The 19,419-nt window shown below is 35.0% G+C and overlaps 2 protein-coding genes across 2 annotated transcripts in view; one reads left to right on the forward strand and one right to left on the reverse strand.

Annotated features, from left to right (window-relative positions):
* LOC135214357 (pigment-dispersing hormone type 1-like) overlaps positions 1–9,148 on the forward strand; it is a 32,390-nt gene extending 23,242 nt beyond the window's left edge. Inside the window, exon 4 of the mRNA XM_064248593.1 lies at positions 8,846–9,148. The gene's annotated coding sequence lies outside the window, so the exon portion shown is untranslated. The remainder of the gene's footprint in view (positions 1–8,845) is intronic.
* Positions 9,149–10,043: 895 nt separating this feature from the next.
* LOC135211179 (uncharacterized protein K02A2.6-like) lies at positions 10,044–11,171 on the reverse strand. Its single transcript, XM_064244387.1, has one exon. It carries the CDS (start codon positions 11,169–11,171, stop codon positions 10,044–10,046), a length of 1,128 nt encoding a protein of 375 aa, XP_064100457.1.
* Positions 11,172–19,419: the final 8,248 nt, after the last annotated feature.

The following is a 19,419-nucleotide window of genomic DNA, read 5'->3' on the forward strand; positions in this document are numbered from 1 at the left end:
TTTATTGGAGAGATATAGATACAAAATATGGAATATATTGATTTTCTCTGTAAACAAATCATGTTGACTAATTCATTCTCTCTCTGGGTAAAAAAAAAAAAAAAAAAAAAAAAGTCAGTGAATAAGTCCATGAGTCTTTAAAGAAAAGTACATCGGGTGTGGATAAGACCATAGCTATGGAGGCTTCTCTATATCTATGGATAATATATCGAAAAACTCAAAACCTGAAGTATTATTTACGGGCGCGAAAATCAAGACATGCTGCTTTATTTATCGAATGAGACTCTTAGAAGATAATTTCATTGGAAAAACAAGTAGCTCCTCTGAGTTACAGATATAAAAGTAGGCCATTTTAATGCAAAAGACTAAAAAAAATTCAAATAACAATGAATTGATGTTAAAAAAAAACTTAAATTCCGTGAGAATTTCGGGAAATGAAAAACTCATTAGAATATGTCTGCAAGAATGACAAATATCACAGACGAGTTGAGGAAAGTTAGGTGAGGGGAGAGTTCCGGGTATTATTAGTAATACCTTAAATTATTAGTAGATCAGACGCTAATAATCTAAGAATAAAAATGTTACTAGTGGATGTAAGAAGTGTGCAGCATTAACTAACAAAAGCCAATAAGGCAGCAGGAACTTTGCAGTACTCACAAGATGGTTGGGCGAAATCATATTTTTAGCAAAGAGGGATCTCTATGTAGAAATATTAAATAATAAATAAAAGAAAAGTTTGTCTTCACTCATAATACTACTTCGTATTTAGGAATGATTTAAAATAGGCAATTTTTAAGATAAAGCCCCAGAAGTTCTCTGATAACTAAAATGAATGATGAATAATTAATAGTGTTTCTCTCTGCACATTCTTTTCATGGCTGATTCTTTGTTTTCTTCCGATTGAATTATACACATGAAAACTGAATTTATGTGATAACTTGTCCTGACACAAAATATGATCTGTATTATGATCACGAATAGAAATTCCTCGCGAAAAGTTACAATCGGACAAAGAATCGGTTAAAAAAAAGTATGGGTGTCATAGCGTAGGACAGTGACTCGGTTACGTAAAAGCTGGATGATCTTCTTCTTTCGTCGCCAACATTGGATTCTTGTTGCTCCGCTTGGATCTGTTTCTGGAATAATAATAATAATAATAATAATAATAATAATAATAATAATAATAATAATAATAAGATAATTAACGAGCTATTGTGCTTCTGTTAACGCAAGGAGATAATAGTAAGCTGGGATGCTGGTTTTGGTCAGTCATAGACAAGGTGAAGAGGGACCGTGGGCGTAGCAGCAAAATACAAACAAATGAATAAATAAAAGCTCGTGAGACCTGAAGGTTGCGCTCCCTCATAATAGAAATTTCTTGTTGATAAAATCACGTATCTAGTACATATTTTTACAGGCAAACAGATAGCTAGAATCAAAATAAAAATAATTCTATAACTTCATTATAATAACTTACTAAATAGATATAGTATAATATCTGACGACGTCATTCTTCCTTCACAAAAGCAGGGGAAAATCGTCACTGCTATGGGTGGCAATAGTGGTCGAGGTTTCTTGTCGTTTCCCACTTCTTGGATGCTCAGCAAAATAATGCAATTCTTAAACGACAGAATAGGTTATAGATAAGCAATAATTAAATGATTGGGAATAAAATGTTAAAGGTGATAATCTTGGTCGTTTATATACATACATACATAGCTACATAACATATTTAGGAAGACAAAAGGCTAAAATTCGGGTAGGCAGCTACATCAGGTTTCTTTTATCCCAACCAGTAAAATTGGCCTTGCTTGGATAGGTATTAAATCTGGTTCGATATTCATTCATATGATTAAACTGTAATGTCACGAAGCTCGGATGCACACAGTTGTCCCTTCATTGCGTTCAAATAAGATGATAATCGTACAAGACACAATAAATGTGGAAAAAATTCAAACTCTTGCTTGAATGGAGCTAAAAAGAACATAATAGATGACAAAAAAATGATGCAGACAAAACAAGGTAGGATGAGAAAAAATTGTCTTTGAATGGAATCCTGGGGTTGAAGGTGGGGGAGGGGGCGGGAGGAAGGGGTGGTTGGACAGGTATAGCCTGGGAAAGGGGTTGACACTGCTTAAAAAGTGGGAGATTCTCTCTGGACGCCACCATTCGATCTTCGTTTGTCTTCCTGATCACCCACTTATTTCGTCTCTCTCAAAGTACAATTCACAAGTGGTTCTGTATTTCATAATTATTTCCCTTTACATGAACTCAGTATGAACTACCAACACACGATTTTGTTTTGTGTTTTGATGTGAATTCATCTTAGATGGTTGATACAGAGAACATGACGTTTTCACAGACTACCTTATCCATGCGCTTGACTTTCTTTCAGAATGCAGTCAAAATTCGTAGCTGTCTGCTTGGCCTTGGTGGTCGTCGTTCTCTCCTGCTATAGTACAGGAGCAATAGGGTTCAACATGGAAAAAAATGCAGAAAGCTGAATTTTTCACATAAGTTATCTGAAACCTTACTAAGTTCAGTGGAATAAAGTTTACCTAAATTAACCTTGAGCTTGCTGAAAAATCCAAGATGGCGGCTGCGATGCGGCTAATTTTCGAAAATACTCCTTTAGCATTGTTTAGTACTTATTAAACAAGGAACTTTGGTGCTAAAAACTCATATTTAATGTGATTCCTTTTATTCAATATAAAGTTTACATTTTCTGGCCTTTAAAATCAAAATAAAATGCAAATTTTCATATCACAAATATTGAAATAAACCGAGAAAAATACTTTTGTCGTTCATTATAGACACAAGACTCATTCTTAATGTGATTTCTCTAATTCAATGTAAAGTTTACATGTTTTGGCCTTGTAATCCAAATAAAATATAAATCTTCACATTATAAATATTGAATTAAGCAATTTTGTTATTTATCCATAGTAGACACATATCTCGTATTTAATGTGGTTTCTTCTATTCAAAGAGAACTTTACATGTTCCGAGATTTAAAATCCAAATAAAATACAAGAGTTCACAAAATGTCTACTGAATCAAGCATAGTATACACCAGACTCATATATAATGTGATTTCTTTTATTCAGTGTAACATGTACAAGTTCTTGCCATTAATAACCAAATAAAAAAAATTCAAATCATAAATATTGAATTAACCAAAAAAAATCATATATACGTATTCACAGGTTTCATAGTATTTTCTCATCTTCATCACCATCTGCAGGCCAGGAATTTTTACATGTTTGCCCTATGCATGATGAACACATGGTTGTGCAAAACATTCCTGCTTTACGGCATTTACACCTCTTCGCACACCCTCCCTTACATCCACAGGATATAATAAGCAGCACTTGCTCTGGGGCTACAGGCCTATCAGTGAAGATGGGAGTCAGCACGTTACCTTTGTAGTACCAACCCCAATTTGTAGGATCTAGCTTTCCAGGATTTCCCAGCCACTCTTGTATTGTAAAGTAAGTCCTATATGAATGGTACTTAGCTGCTGCAGAGGTTGGGGGGAGGCTCTCTAGCTTAAAATTGCGGCTCATTTTGCTCACCTTCTGTGTGTACAATATGTACCGAGACTTGTCAAGAGATGTTGATTTATAACACTTGTAGAGATTTAATAAAAAATTTTCCCCAACCCTAGCTATCTCATCATGACTTGAATCACACTTTTTAAATTTATCAAACATGTCACACTAGCTGTGGTTCTCTAAAACTGTAAGTGCTCGTTTCTTTCCAATGCTAAAAAGGGCAGACACCGTATCACATCCAGTGATTGCATGGGCTAGAAGAATGTGTTGACGGGACTGATGGTGCATTACCTCTTGCATACCGCTGATCTTATAGACATTATTACGTGAGTACATCATATATACATTCTTATATGTTACTTTGTCAATGAGCATTACTAGTAAATCAGTGTCAGTGCCTACTAGTACCACTGGGCAATCAGTGTGACCTCTGCATAACTAGTGGTTGTGCTGGTCAGTATGTAATCAGCATCTGCCTCTGCCTGTAGACATTTAACTCCTTTACTTGAGAGCTGAACTTTAACCTCTTCTATTAGCTGTGACTTGTTTGTTCTATTGGCCAAGAATGAACGTTGATTAGTAGTGACTGGATGTTCAAGAACAACAATTATATCTGCAGAGACCGTGAGAAAAAGACTACGCCGGTTCTGCTCTGCAAATTTTTTTTTATGTAGCACAATACCCATCAAAACATACTGTGCATTTACCAAAGTTGTTTAGTACGTATGATACATATGTGCTACAAACATCACCATATGTGCAACCATCCACATCTGTTGGCCAAGGAACACTTTGCAGTAGTTGTCCACCATCGACAATGTAATATGGATTTTGAAGGTCATTCACTTGAGATGGGTACAACTGAAGCTTTTATGAGACTCTGATACTCCTAAGAGAATTGGAGAGAGAAATGATCTGGGGCGTGCAGCTGATGTTATACTGTGTGATATTGCAATCCTACGGCGTCTGTCCTTGATGAGATGACTAAGTAACATAATAGAAGTTGAGAAACACGTTCTTCCATCTTCTCATAGTTGCTCATCTCCAAAAAATTTTGGATACTGGGATTTATCATATATGGTTGTCCTTATTTCATCTTCTATGAGAACTCCAGCCATGTCGACAATTTCTTCAGGTGTTAGTCCAGTATTACTGTGATGTTGTCTCAGTATATTATTGCTCTCATTCAGAAATGTATAAATTGTCTCTTTACCTTGCTCGCACGTAATAATCATTTCATCTTTATACCTATCTTGTAGTTTAGACTTTAGTTGTCTCGCAGTGTACACTTCACCATCTCCAGAACAATCCTTCAAAAGACCCTCTAATTCTGTCAAAGTGTATTGGTGGTCATCATTGTTATCTAAGAGCTCACAAAGTTTGTAAAATCCTACATTTTTCTCTTCATCAACTGACCCTGTAGGACGACCTTTAGGCCTTTTTGTGGGATTTTGCACAGATTCCCTACCCGTGTGAAAACTTACCTGACAGTCATGCTGATATTTTACCTCAGCAGCAACTGTATCTCCAGTGTTTTAAATACGCACATGTACTTCATTGCCCCATTTATCAGAGCGTTCTATGCATTTCTCTTGTAATGAGTGGATAAAGTCTTTAGTTCTCGATTCATGTATTTTATCACGTCTCTTAAGAGGTTGTTTGCTTATCATAGAATAGTCAATACACTTTCCACAATACACACACTGGTCTAACCCATCCTTTATTTCACTGCTGATTGCTAAGACTTTGTCAAATCCCTTTTGACCCATTGCACCCTGATCCATGTCAATGGCTTCATTGCAGAAAACACACATCGGCATCTTTCTTCCATCACTCATACCTTGAAACAAAGAAAAGTTTCTGATGTCAAACTAAATCACTGGTTCTTAATTCGTAGTTTAAAAATAATTCTCATTCGCAGATTACAAATAATTTGAAAAACAATGCCTTTGGTGCTGAGAGACTGGATATTTAGAGCACAATAAGTAAGTCTGAATACAATTAGTCTTTACCTAATGTAGTTTATATATATATATTATAGTAATTTTTTGATATATATATATATAAATATATATCATATATAATATATATATTATATATAGATATAATCTTAATATATATATATCATCATATATAATTCTCTATATATTATATATATATATAAATTATATAATCTTACTCATCTTTATATAATTATATAGTAGATTATATCTATCTATATGTAATATATATATATATATATATAATAATAAGTATAATAATATATAGATAGATATAATTGTATTATACTAAGATATAATATAATAGATATTATATATATATGTATCATAATCTATATGCATATATAATCTATATATCTAATCATCAGATTATAATTCTATATATATCTATATATATATATATAATCGTAATATATATATCCTTATATATCTGTATATAAGTATATATTAATATAAGATTATATATCTTATATAATATATTTATATCTATATATACTATCCTATTATATATCTATATATATAGATAGATTATATATATCTCTATATATATTATATATTATATAATATATATATTATATATCTAATATATATATATTATATTATATATTCGATATATATATAAGATTAGATGGTATATATAGATATATGATCATATATATTAATCTATATATATAATTATGCTATACAGATCTATCTTCTATATCTATATAATATATATTATATATAAATCTATCTATATAGATTATTATATCGAATCTTCTAGATATAATACTCGTATAGATCTATATTAAATAGATATATCTCTATAGTATATATATATCTACTAGATTATTAATCTAATATCAGTTATATAGTCTCTATATATATATATATTAAACTAACATTAGGTAAGTAAAGACTAATTAGAGTCTTTACCTAATGTAGTTTATATATATATATAATATATATATATCTATCTTATTATATATATATTAGATATATCTCTTATATTATATATATCTATCTTATATATATATATATATATATATATATCTATATATATATTTATATATATATATATAGTATCTATCTATATAGATCTATATATATATATATATCTATATATATATAGTATATATCTATATCATCTATATATTATATAGATATATATATAAGATATATATATATATATATATATCTGCATATCTATAGTATATCTTAGATATATATCTATATAATAATATCTATATATATATATATATATATCTATATATCTACTATATATATATATATATATCTAGATATATATCTATATATATATATCTATATATATATAAAAAAAAAAAAAAAAAAATAGATATATCTATATATATATATATATATATATATATATATATATATATATCATATTATATATATTATATATATCTCATTATATATCTATCATCTATCTAATTATCTATATCTCGGATCTATCATCTATATATATATATATCTTAAAGTATCTATCTTATAATATATATCTATATATATATATTTATAGATATATATCTATATCTATATATATATAATATATAGAATCTCTATAGATATATATATCCTATAGATATATATCTTCTATATATAATGTATAGAATATATATCTATATATTATATCTATATATATATATAATCTTATAGATATGTATATATATATATATATATATATAAACTATTTAAGTAATAACTAATTGTATATATATATTATAATATTATATATATCTCTATTATTATATAATATAATTAATAATAATTATTAAATAAGTATTAATATTATATATGTTTAAAGCATTTATATATTATATATATATTATATAATATCTTATCTATATATAATTATATATATTACTATATAATATATATATGTTATAAAATACAAAGGTGAGATATTTTGAGATTATACCAGATGAATATAAAGTACCTGAACAGCCTTGTCTGATGAAATGTGGTGTAATCACGAAGGATCTGTGTGGTAGACTAAGTGTCTGGGAACGGCTCACCAGTGAGATACGGGAAGTAGCTTATACAGGTACAGGACGAGTTCACTTTTCCTCACCACCCCTTGCAATGGGTATCACAGTGTATTAGGGAAAGGGAGGGGGTATATGGTATATGTAGGAGAATTGAAAACAGGAGTTAGTAACGACTACAAATCATATTTTGAATTGCATAAAATCTCACACCACGTTATTTTGAGGAAATAAAGAATTTTTTTTATATTAAAGTATGACTAAATGGGCAACATATCAAATAAATGACATGAAAAATGTTCTTTCCACTGCTTAAAACCTAATTTGTAAAACTTTTTCCCCCATTTTTAGCGTTATTAGTTCAGAAAGTGGGTTCCGTACTAATGGCAGCCATCTAGCACGCCATTTTGAATTACTCAGCAAGCTCAGGGTTAACTTTGGTAAACTTTATGTCATTCAACTGAGGAAGAATTTTAGTACCATCAGTAAAAAAAATCAGCTTTCTGCATTTTTTTTCCAAGTTGGCATGTTTTAGGACCTAATGCTCCTGTACTACTATGCAACGGCTCAGGAAGATCTCATGATAACAGAGAGACAGGTGAGTCTATCATTGCCAGGAGGTTATTAAAACAGAGGGGAAAAAATGGATCTTTTCTTGATGGTGGCCCCCAAAGGATTTTGACCTGGTATGTATCACGGCCTGTTTGGTACGAGCCTGGTGGGGATATAACCGTAAAATCATAAACAAAAGTTTGTAAATATCATTAAGTTAATGACCCCCAAGAAATATTAATCCTAGATAACGAGCCCTGAACATTGCTTAGAGTCACTCTCTATGAAAGAGCAACAACATCCCCCCCCCCCCCCCCCATCCCCCAAAAAAAGTAATTTTTGTCATTAGATTACGTAGTACAGAATGCAAACTGGAAGCCTCCAATACACTGTTACTTCTCAGTACAAAACAGAAACTTTGATTACAATTTTGGATGTGACTTTCATTACAGGTCGTGGCAGAACTTGCTGCCCAAATCCTGCGCGCGGCCCACGGATCCTGGAGTTCAGCAGAGGCCCACAAGAGGAATTCGGGAATGATCAACTCCATCCTCGGGATTCCCAGAGTCATGGCTGAAGCGGGAAAGAAATAGGACGACGGACTGTTTAAATTCTAATTTCTAGGTAAATAAGTAGTAACTGAGTATACTGCGAGACTGAAACAATGAACGGGCCTGGGTAAAATGAAGTTGTTGATATAGTATATTTAAAGGAATGTAAACTGATATCTTTTTTTGTCTTTTATTTGCAGGACACGATGTACTGTAATGGACCATCATGCAAATTTGCTGCATTTACTTCTTCTTCTCACTGTACCTTGAGAGAAACCGAGGAATCAAAACTGACCTCCGTAAATTCGTTCTGTGATTGCTCCCTGAAAATTTCCCCAGTCAGTTGTTAACAAAATTCATTGACTTCATTTATGCTGCAGTCATCAACAGACAGTTAAAAATTGACGACTGTTTTAACATATCCTTATTACAAGAGATAACGTCTCAGACGCTTCAGATCTGCAAGGCTTGCGTAAGATTTAAGAAATAAATATGGCAGCTAATGTTATTCCTTTCTTTACCCATTTTTGTGGATATATATTTATATATGCAAGATTCTATCACATGAGAGCATGTCTGAATATCTGGATCGCAAAGATTATGCATGCATGAATTTATGCAAATTTTCATACTAAGTAAGATGTAGACTAATCTGATTATGGAGGCCAAACCTGTTTATGATCTGTTCTGTAAATATTGTAAAGATAGCAATGTACTTCACCCATGAGTTGTTGGCAACCATCCCTTCAAATTGGCAATATCCAAAGGTCTTGAAAAAGGTATAAAGGAAATTAGTCTACAAGTGGAGAGGATTGTCTGTATATAAACAATAGGCACACAAATAAATCTTTTCACATCTCATACAACATACGGAGGTGTGCAACTCAACTATGGAAATCTGACTGTAAGATAAACTGATTATATCTCCAAATATGGCTTCCAGCTTCTTACGGGTCAGCTTAGGAATATTTTTAACAATGACTGTTAAGCCACGGTGTTTTCATTTGACAACATTAAATACCGAATAACTTTTTCAGGCCAGACTTGAAAAAATGAGACAACTGGGTGTTGCTGAAGCTGAAAGGAAGCAATAGACCTGTCTCGTCAAAGGAAAACTATTGTAAGTCAGGGATATTGCGCCGCCTGGGAGGAGAAGTGTTGCATTCTCGTCCTTTAGTACTTAGGTCCCAAGAAGACAGGTTGGTCATTCACGTACTTTATTCTGGTATATCAATTACAAGTAAGCAGACCCATGCTTCTGCTGGCGTCACAGTTCGTGGATCGCGGGAGATCCCAGATTGCCAACAACAACTCCCAGAAGGTTCAACATAGTAGAATGAGAGAGTAGTGCTTCTCAATACATTACACTCCTCCCCCCTTAGGTTAACACACAAAAAATTAAATTTGTTCAATGAGTCTCCTAGGTTTCTTACTTACTCTGGTAGATTTTCTTACAATGGCACCAGTATCACAATTACTGTTCTCTGATCCTACTACTTCTACATTGGGATTACAAATCATACCCGAGTTCTGAATAGGGTTATTTGTTTCTTCTAATCCTTGTACATTACGGGGAGAAGAAACTACAGGAACATAAGGAATCATTGTATCGTCTAATAGTGACGGTTCATCAGTTACTCTAGTATTATACATTTTTCTCTCAAATAACTGTGATAGGTGACGCTTCCAAGTCAAAATACCATTAACATCTACAGAAACTAAATAATTTCTTTCACCAAGAGCTTTGATAATCTTAGCTTCCACCCATTCTGGTCCCTTACCAAAATTCTTGGCATATACTGCATCGCCAACTCTGAATTTAGACTCATGAACATAAAACTCATCTCTTTGTTTAGGCATTATAACATCTAATGGACCCTTAAATTTCCTTCCAAATAATAATTCAGCTGGGGAGCAGCCAGTAGAAGACTGTACTGTACGTCTATAGGTATACAAAAATTTTGCCATTCTGGTTTTTGCAGGCAAATTACAATCAAACTTTTTGAAATTAGTTTTGAATATTCGGACAGCCCGTTCTGCAAGCCCGTTTGTACTTGGATTATATGGTGCTCCTGAACAATGTCTAACACCATTTTTCTGAAAGAAATTCTGAGTCTCCCTAGACATAAAAGAAGTTGCATTATCAGATACAATTGTGTCAGGAATACCATAATTAGCAAAACATGACCTTAAACATTGTATGGTACCCTCTGAAGTTATATTCTTGCAAGCATAGACATCAATAAATTTAGAAAAGTAATCAATAATAATCAAATATTGCATGTTGTCAATGGGTCCACAATAATCTACATGCAAGCGGGACCTAGGTCTATCTACTGACGGCCAAGATAAAGGTGAAATGGCCTTATGTTTGCGATTTGTTATGCATAATGCACAGTTGGAAGTTATTTGTTCTAAATCTTGGTCCATGTTGGGCCAATATACAAAAGACCTTGCTTCAGCTTTCATGGCAACAATACCCTTGTGGCCCTCGTGAAGCATTTCCTTAATACGCTTTCTCAACATCTCAGGAACCAAAATACGATTCCTATAGAGTAATACATTGTCATGCAAAGAAAGATCATTTCTCAATTTATAGAAAGGTAACATACAAATTTCCATCACATTTTCCTTGGGGAACCCCTTCCTTACATAATCTCTTACTCTGCATAAAACAGTGTCTCTTTCTATACATTCTTTTACCATTGTAACATCAAAAGAATTCTTATCCAAAATATTAATCAAATTTACATATTCTCCTGGTACATGAAAATCAGCATAATCTCTATACAATGGTAGCCTACTAAGAGCATCTGCCACTGTATTATGCACTCCCTTAATGTGCTCAATTTTAAAATCAAAACCTGATAGAAATAAAGCCCACCTTTGAATATGAGCATTAGATTATTGTGGAATACTCTTACTAGGGTTAAATAGATGAGACAAGGGTTTATGGTCCGTCCTTATAACGAACCTCCTACCCAAAAGGAAATCAGAAAACTTCTTGACTCCAAACATAATGGATAGAGCCTCTCTATCAATTTGAGAATAATTACACTCAGCATTAGATAATTTTCTACTTTTGAAAGAAATAGTAGAAATTCTACCCTTATATTCTTGCTTAAGAACAGCTCCCACTCCTTCAGGGCTAGCATCAACTTCTAAAATCATGGTAGCATTGGGGTTAAAATTATCCAAAATATCAGCTCTTCCCAAAGCTTCCTTAATACTCTGAAAAGCTTCTTCATGAACTGCTGACCAATGAAACTCCACATTCTTTTGGGTTAAATTATATAAAGGACATAAAATAGAGCTGAACTGAGGTACAAACCTATTGTAATAAGTACATAGCCCCAAAAATGATTTTAAAGACTGAACAGAGTGAGGGGTTGGAGCTTCCAAAATTGCCTCTATTTTCTTTGGGTCAGGTTTAATTCCATCACAACTTAAAATGTATCCTAAATAAGGTACTTCCCTAGAACCAATAATACATTTATCTTTATTCAATTTAACATTTCTCTGTTGCAAAATTGATAAAACCTTACATAAACTCTTGTCATGTTCCTCCTTGGTAGCTCCGACAATCAATATGTCATCTAAAAATACATGAACACCCTCAATATTTGCCAATAATTCAGAGATAAACCGCTGAAATACCTGGTGCTGACGACAACCCAAAAGGCAATCTATGAAACTTATATAATCCCAAATGAGTATTCATAATTAAATATTGTTGAGAATTTTTACTACACAGATACCTGTAAATATGCATTTTTCAAATCCAATTTCGAAATATACTGACAAGAACCTACATTTGCCAAAATATCATCCAATCTCGGTAATGGGAAGGTATTAACACTGGTTTGGGTATTGAGATACTTAAAATCTACACAAATCCTTATTTCACCATTAGGCTTCATTACAGGAACAATAGGACTGGCCCAATCTCCAGCATGCTCGACCTTGCTCACTATATTTTTACTTTCTAGTTCTTTCGAACTATTCTCAATTTTACATTTATAATGATAAGGAACAGGTCTAGCTTTAAAATACTTAGGCACAGCAATTTCTTTTAACATTAATTGACATTCATAATTTGTAATGGGTGATCCTTCCACCACCTGATACTCATTGAACATTTTTACACAATCAAGCTTAGGCCTAGATGCACTACTTGGGGTAATAAGAGGACCTTTAAATTTATCATCACACACATTATCAATTTGTACCCACTGGTATTTCAATTTCTTCATTAAAGACCTGCCTGCTAAATTTAAATCATTATCTACAACAAAAAACTTTTGTCCCTGGACCATTTGGCCTTTAAAAGAAACATCACAATTTATTTCACCGTACACTTGCATTTCAGCTTTATCATAATTTGCTAAGCGTTTCCTTGTTGGTAATGGTGTTAAATTCAATTTATTAGCTCATGCCGTGAAATAGTGGATGCACCACTGCCAGTGTCTAATTCAAACTCTGTTGCATTCTCGTCCTTTAGTACTTAGGTCGCAAGAAGACAGGTTGGTCATTCACGTACTTTATTCTGGTATATCAATTACAAGTAAGCAGACCCATGCTTCTGCTGGCGTCACAGTTCGTGGATCGCGGGAGATCCCAGATTGCCAACAACAACTCCCAGAAGGTTCAACATAGTAGAATGAGAGAGTAGTGCTTCTCAATACATTACAAGAAGGGAACTCTTCACTTGAGCTAACCAGGATTGACTAAAACTGGCATTAAGGGAGAGAGAGAGAGAGAGAGAGAGAGAGAGAGAGAGAGAGAGAGAGAGAGAGAGAGAGAGAAATTGAATCTTTTCGAAGACTGAAGAATAAAGTTTTATTCAGACACGAGAGACGTTAGATATTTGCACTATGCGTATTAAGCTATACCAGTTTTGTCTCAGCGTCATCTGCAATAAGGACTTGATACTAGGACGACCCAACTCTCAGACATGAAGCTAAAAGACTGAGACTAGGAAAAACAAAAGGAAGAGAAGTTGTGAAAAGGTTAGGAAAGAAAAGACATAAATGAGAGAGGAAGAAGTTAAGTATATCTTAGTTTTACCAGACCACTGAACTGATAAACAGCTCTCCTAGGGCTGGCCCGAAGGATTAGATATTTTTACGTGGCTAGGAACCAATTGGTTACCTAGCAACGGGACCTACAGGTTATTGTGGGATCCAAACCACACGACATCAAGAAATGAATTTCTATCACCAGAAATAAATTCCTCTGATTTCGCGTTGGCCGAGCCGAGAATCGAACTCGGACCACCAGATTGGTAGCCGAGCATGAAGTCCACTTGTCCAACGAGAAAAGAGCTAGAACTCTTATTAGGAAAAGTACAGATGTTGATTCACCAAGTATAACAGTTATAAAAGATTGTGAAAATCTTCATTGTTCTGTGCTCTCCAGGACTGAATTTTAAATTCATTCAACCTCCCAATAATATGCCTTCTTAATCTCAAAGAATGGTAATTTACTATTTTAATTATTAGTTTCCGCACAACTAGTTAAGCATTCTTGTTTTCTAGGAAGTTGCAAAATGCCATAATTCTTGCAAGCAACTAATTAATAATATTTCCTAACAATTTTCATCAAAGTTCTAAGTTGCATTTCTTCGAAAATTCTGTAATATTAGTTTCATTAACTCAACGAGCGGCAAAGATTGCTAACAATCTCTGTAGGTACTGGAGTAAAAAATCATTATCCGGTAAGCGAGTAAATAAAGATCACTCAGAGAGAAAAGCAAAAATATCTTTCACAGTTAGTATATACAGGTTATTTATATCGTATTTTTTTTAGGTTAATCCGGTAGGTAAGACCCATGTCTCCATTAGAATTCATTTACGAAACCATTGATGAAATTTAGACTGACACGCCAAGCTCTGGGACAGTTACAGTCATTCAGGGTAGCAGTTAAGGAGAGATTGGAGTGGTTCGATGTAGGAAAAGTGAGAGAGATGGGAGTGGTGGATAAGGCAGTGAAAAGAGAGGGAGTGGTGGATAAGGCAGTGAAAAGGAGAGGATGGGTGGCGAGTAAGCACGTGGGAGAGGAGAAAAGATGGTGGTTTGGATAAGGCAGTGAAAAGAGATGGGTGGACTGTGGATAAAAAGCAGTGGAAAAGAGAGATGGGAGGTTGGCTCGATAAGCAGTGAAAAGAGAGATGGAGTAAAAGTGGATAAGGCATGAAAAGAGAGATGGGAGTGGTGGATAAGGCTGTTGTTTTCAAAAAGAGAGATGGAGTGGTTGGATAAGGCGTGAGAGAGTGGGAGTGGTTCATTAGCAGTGAGAGAGATGGGAGTGGTTGGATAAGGCAGTGAAAAGAGAGATGGGAGTGTTGATAAGAGTGAAAAGAAGAGATGGAGGGTTGGAATAGGCAGTGAAAAGAGAGATGGAGTGGTCGGAAAATGGAGGCAGTGAAAAGAGAGATGGGAGTGGTTGGATAAGGCAGTGAAAAGAGAGATGGGAGGTGGTAAAAGATAAGGAGTGGAAAAAGGGGCAGTGAAAAGATGAGATGGAGTGGTTGGATAAGGAGTTGAAAAAGAGAGATGGGACTGGTTGGAAAATAAGGCAGTGAAAAGAGAGATGGGAGTGGTTGGATAAGGCAGTGAAAAGAGAGATGGGAGTGGTTGGATAAGGCAGTGAAAAGAGAGATGGGAGTGGTTGGATAAGGCAGTGAAAAGAGAGATGGGAGTGGTCGGATAAGGCAGTGAAAAGAGAGATGGGAGTGGTTGGATAAGGCAGTGAAAAGAGAGATGGATGTGGATGAGGCCGTGAAGAGAAATGGGAGTTGGGTTGGATAAGGCGTGGGAAAAGAGGAGATGGAGTTGGTTGGATAAGGCAGTGAAAAGAGAGATGGGAGGTGGTTGGATAAGGCCGTGAAAAGAGAGATGGGAGTGGTTGGATAAGGGAGGTGAAAAGGAGAAAGGAGGGGGTTGGATAAGGCCATGAAAAGAGAATTGGGAGTGGCCGGATAAGGCAGTGAAAAGAAGATTGGAGTGGTTGGGATAAGGCATAAAAAGAAGATTGGAGTGGTTGGATAAGGCAGTGAAAAGAGATATTGGAGTGGTTGGATAAGGCAGTGAAAAGAGAGATTGGAGTGGTTGGATAAGGCAGTGAAAAGAGAGATGGGAGTGGTTGGATAAGGCAGTGAAAAGAGAGATTGGAGTGGTTGGATAAGGCAGTGAAAAGAGATATTGGAGTGGTCGGATAGCCAAGTGAAAAGAGAGAGGTTGGTTGTGGATAAGGCAGTGAAAAGAGAGATGGGAGTGGTTGGATAAGGCAGTGAAAAGAGAGATGGGAGTGGTTGGATAAGGCAGTGAAAAGAGAGATGGGAGTGGTTGGATAAGGCAGTGAAAAGAGAGATGGGGGGGTTGTGGTTGGGGGAATAAGGCAGTGAAACGAGATATGGGATGTGTTTTGGATAAGGCAGTGAAAAGAGAGATGGGAGTGGTTGGATAAGGAAGTGAAAAGAGAGATTGGAGTGGTTGGATAAGGCAGTGAAAAGAGAGATGGGAGTGGTCGGATAAGGCAGTGAAAAGAGAGATTGGAGTGGTTGGATAAGGAAGTGAAAAGAGAGATGGAGTGATCGGATAAAGGCAGTGAAAAGAGAGATTGGAGTGGTGGATAAGGAAGTGAAAAGAGAGATGGGAGTGGTTGGATAAGGCAGTGAAAAGAGAGATGGGAGTGTTGGATAAGGCAGTGAAAAGAGAGATGGGAGTGGTTGGATAAGGCAGTGAAAAGAGAGATTGGAGTGGTCGGATAAGGCAGTGAAAAGAGAGATTGGAGTGGTTGGATAAGGCAGTGAAAAGAGAGATTGGAGTGGTTGGATAAGGCAGTGAAAAGAGAGATGGGAGTGGTTGGATAAGGCAGTGAAAAGAGAGATGGGAGTGGTCGGACAAGTCAGTGAAAGGAGAGATGGGAGTGGTTGGATAAGGCAGTGACAAGAGATATTGGAGTGGTTGGATAAGGAAGTGAAAGGAGAGATGAGAGTGGTTGGGTAATAAGATAAAAAAAGAGACAGAAAATAATGGAAATGACGCTAAAAGTGAAACTGGGACACACTCCCATTGGTGGACTAAGAAGTATTATTTAGAGAGGTTGGACAGCGAAACTGGAGAAAGGAAATGAAAATAGAGGTAAAGTAAAAGGTTAAATAGGAGATGCAGCTACAGGGGCGTAAGGATTAAGTTTTCATGAAGAAACATTTGTTCCATGTTACAGAAAGTATAATAAAATGCACATTTCATCCGAAATTAAATTTGAATTAATTTTGTGGGTTTTGCGTATTACAGGTAAGGAGCCCAAGCACAAAAATTTGGTTTTATCGTAATTTTCATCATTCCTTGGACTTGCTCGCCGACATCACTCGAAATCTCTCCTAAATTGTTCAATAAAAGAGACCCTTTTTACTTCCTCTTCTAAGCTCAATTGAATTAATTTTTGCTTAACCACAGGTTGATTCTTTTATGACCCAATTTCTTTTGATCTTATTGACAGCCTCTGAACTTGCATGTAGGTGCAAAAATACTTGTGTAACTCCTACGGAAAATAGGCATTCACTCGGAAGTGGAATCTACTGAAAAGAGGTAAATTTAAACCATATGATCTAGCTTATTTCAGCTAAAATGGTATAACTAAAGTCGTTTCTCTTCAGTGAAAATCGTAGACTTTCTGTTTCACATCAAAATAACGTAAGTTTATATAGTAAAATTCAGTTGTGTAATTCAGTGGAATGTACTATAGTGTCCCACTTTGCTCAGAAGCTTTTTCCAGAGGTCGTTATCATAGAAGGTAGTGACATGTCTCGATTTTTCTTCAGTAGGAGTAATACTTCCCATTTCACACACTTAGATGCCTTATACATATTCTAAAAAAAGATTTCTTACAATACTGCCCAAGATTACTCGTTAGCATTCCTTCATTTCAGAGAAAATCAATAAAATATCTAATTATTTCAACGCTTCCAGGAGACTGAGCTGTAAGATAATACCACAAAATGCACAAATACAAAGTTTAACCCTAATTACGCTCAAATGGCATAACAATTGTCTGAGAGAAAATAAAAATGTGAACAATAAATCTCACGTTTGGGTAGAGCTAAAAAGACGTTAACAAGTAAAAAAAATGCATACATACTAATTAGAGCGAGAAAAATTGTTTTTGAAAGGAGGGTGACTCGGAATACCCGAGGGAGCCCTCCTTGTCCTGTGGTGGGGGAGGAGGGGGGGGGTTACGCGGCTTAAAAAGTGGGAGGTTTTCTCCCAACGGCATCATTCGATCTTCATTGGTCTTCTTGATCACTTTCTTCGTCCATCCTCCTCAGAAAGTGAGTAAAGTCGATGTCATATTTACCCTCTTTCCATAAACTTTTACAAAATCTTTTGTCTTTAATTAAAGATTTATGCATAAGCGGACAAAGTAGTTTTCTTTACTTGAGGGAGTAAATTCATTATGCAATTGTTATACAAAAATTTTACTATAGCGTGATGAAGTTCATGATTTCTCAGCCTATAAAGCAATGACTAAGCAACATCGTGCTATCTTATTCATGATATGTCCTCGGCATCCTTCCAGAATGCAGGCAAAATACATCGTTGCCATCGTGGCAATGGCAGTTCTTCTTTGCTACGCAGTGGCCCAGGAAGATTCCACGACTACGGAAAGAAAGGTAATGAGCGCATAGACACATAATAAGTTTCTGTTTACATTTGATGATGTAAATTCAACCTGACGGATTCCAGCGTGCATTTACTTTTCCGTTTGAGACAAAGAAGTGTTTTAATTAGAGTTTCCCCTCTTGCAAGTGACATCTATAGTACTACATGCTCTTGACTTAGAATGAGTAAACAGCAGCTTTGGAATCTTACTGGAGACGTAACCTTCATTCTAGGTGGTGGCAGAACTTGCAGCCCAAATCCTGCGTGTTGCCCAAGGACCCTGGAGTGCAGCAGAGGCCCACAAGAGGAACTCAGGAATGATCAATTCCCTTCTCGGGATTCCCAGGGTCATGACTGAAGCAGGAAAGAAATAAAATCACGAAATACTACCTTCTAGGTTAGTAGAGTATTTGGGAGGTAAAAATAAACAGTTGAAATCAGGGAAATCATACAACATGTACAAATGGATCATATTAAATGTTTTTATCTTCTGTTACAGGACACGGTATACTGTAATGGAACTACGGGCGAATATGTTGTCGATACTTCTCCTTCTTCTTCTAGCTGAACCCTGAGAAATATCAAGACAGCAAAAAGTAACCTCAAAATTCATTCTCTTATTACTCCCTGGAAATGAGTGTCTTCAGTTGTTAATGAAAATAGTTTGTCTTCCATAATTACTGCATTTCAGCAACGGACAGTTCTATAGGGACCAGGGTCCAACTTTCTTTGGACCTTGGTCTACCATTCAACAGAGTTTTTGTAAGATTTTCTTCAATATGGGAAATAAACAGGGAAGCTCAGAATGTCTTTTACTTACATATCTAAGTAAATATACATATATGAACCTATATACTTTGTGCATATATGAATGTATTTATGAACGGTGTAGAAAATAGCAATGAATTTTTATACTGTATTATTTTTCATGCTGAATAAAAGGAAAAGGTACATTTGGGAATAAACGTACTCTGTATCGTAAATGTTGAAATGACAACAATGTACCTCATCCATGATTTCATAAAAAACAATATCCACGTCAGAGGAAGATATATTATAGGCCTCTGGAAACACATATAAGAAAAAGAGGCTCAGAGTCAAGTACTTC

This window comes from Macrobrachium nipponense, chromosome 19, assembly GCF_015104395.2.
Source record: "Macrobrachium nipponense isolate FS-2020 chromosome 19, ASM1510439v2, whole genome shotgun sequence".
NCBI lineage: Eukaryota > Metazoa > Arthropoda > Malacostraca > Decapoda > Palaemonidae > Macrobrachium > Macrobrachium nipponense.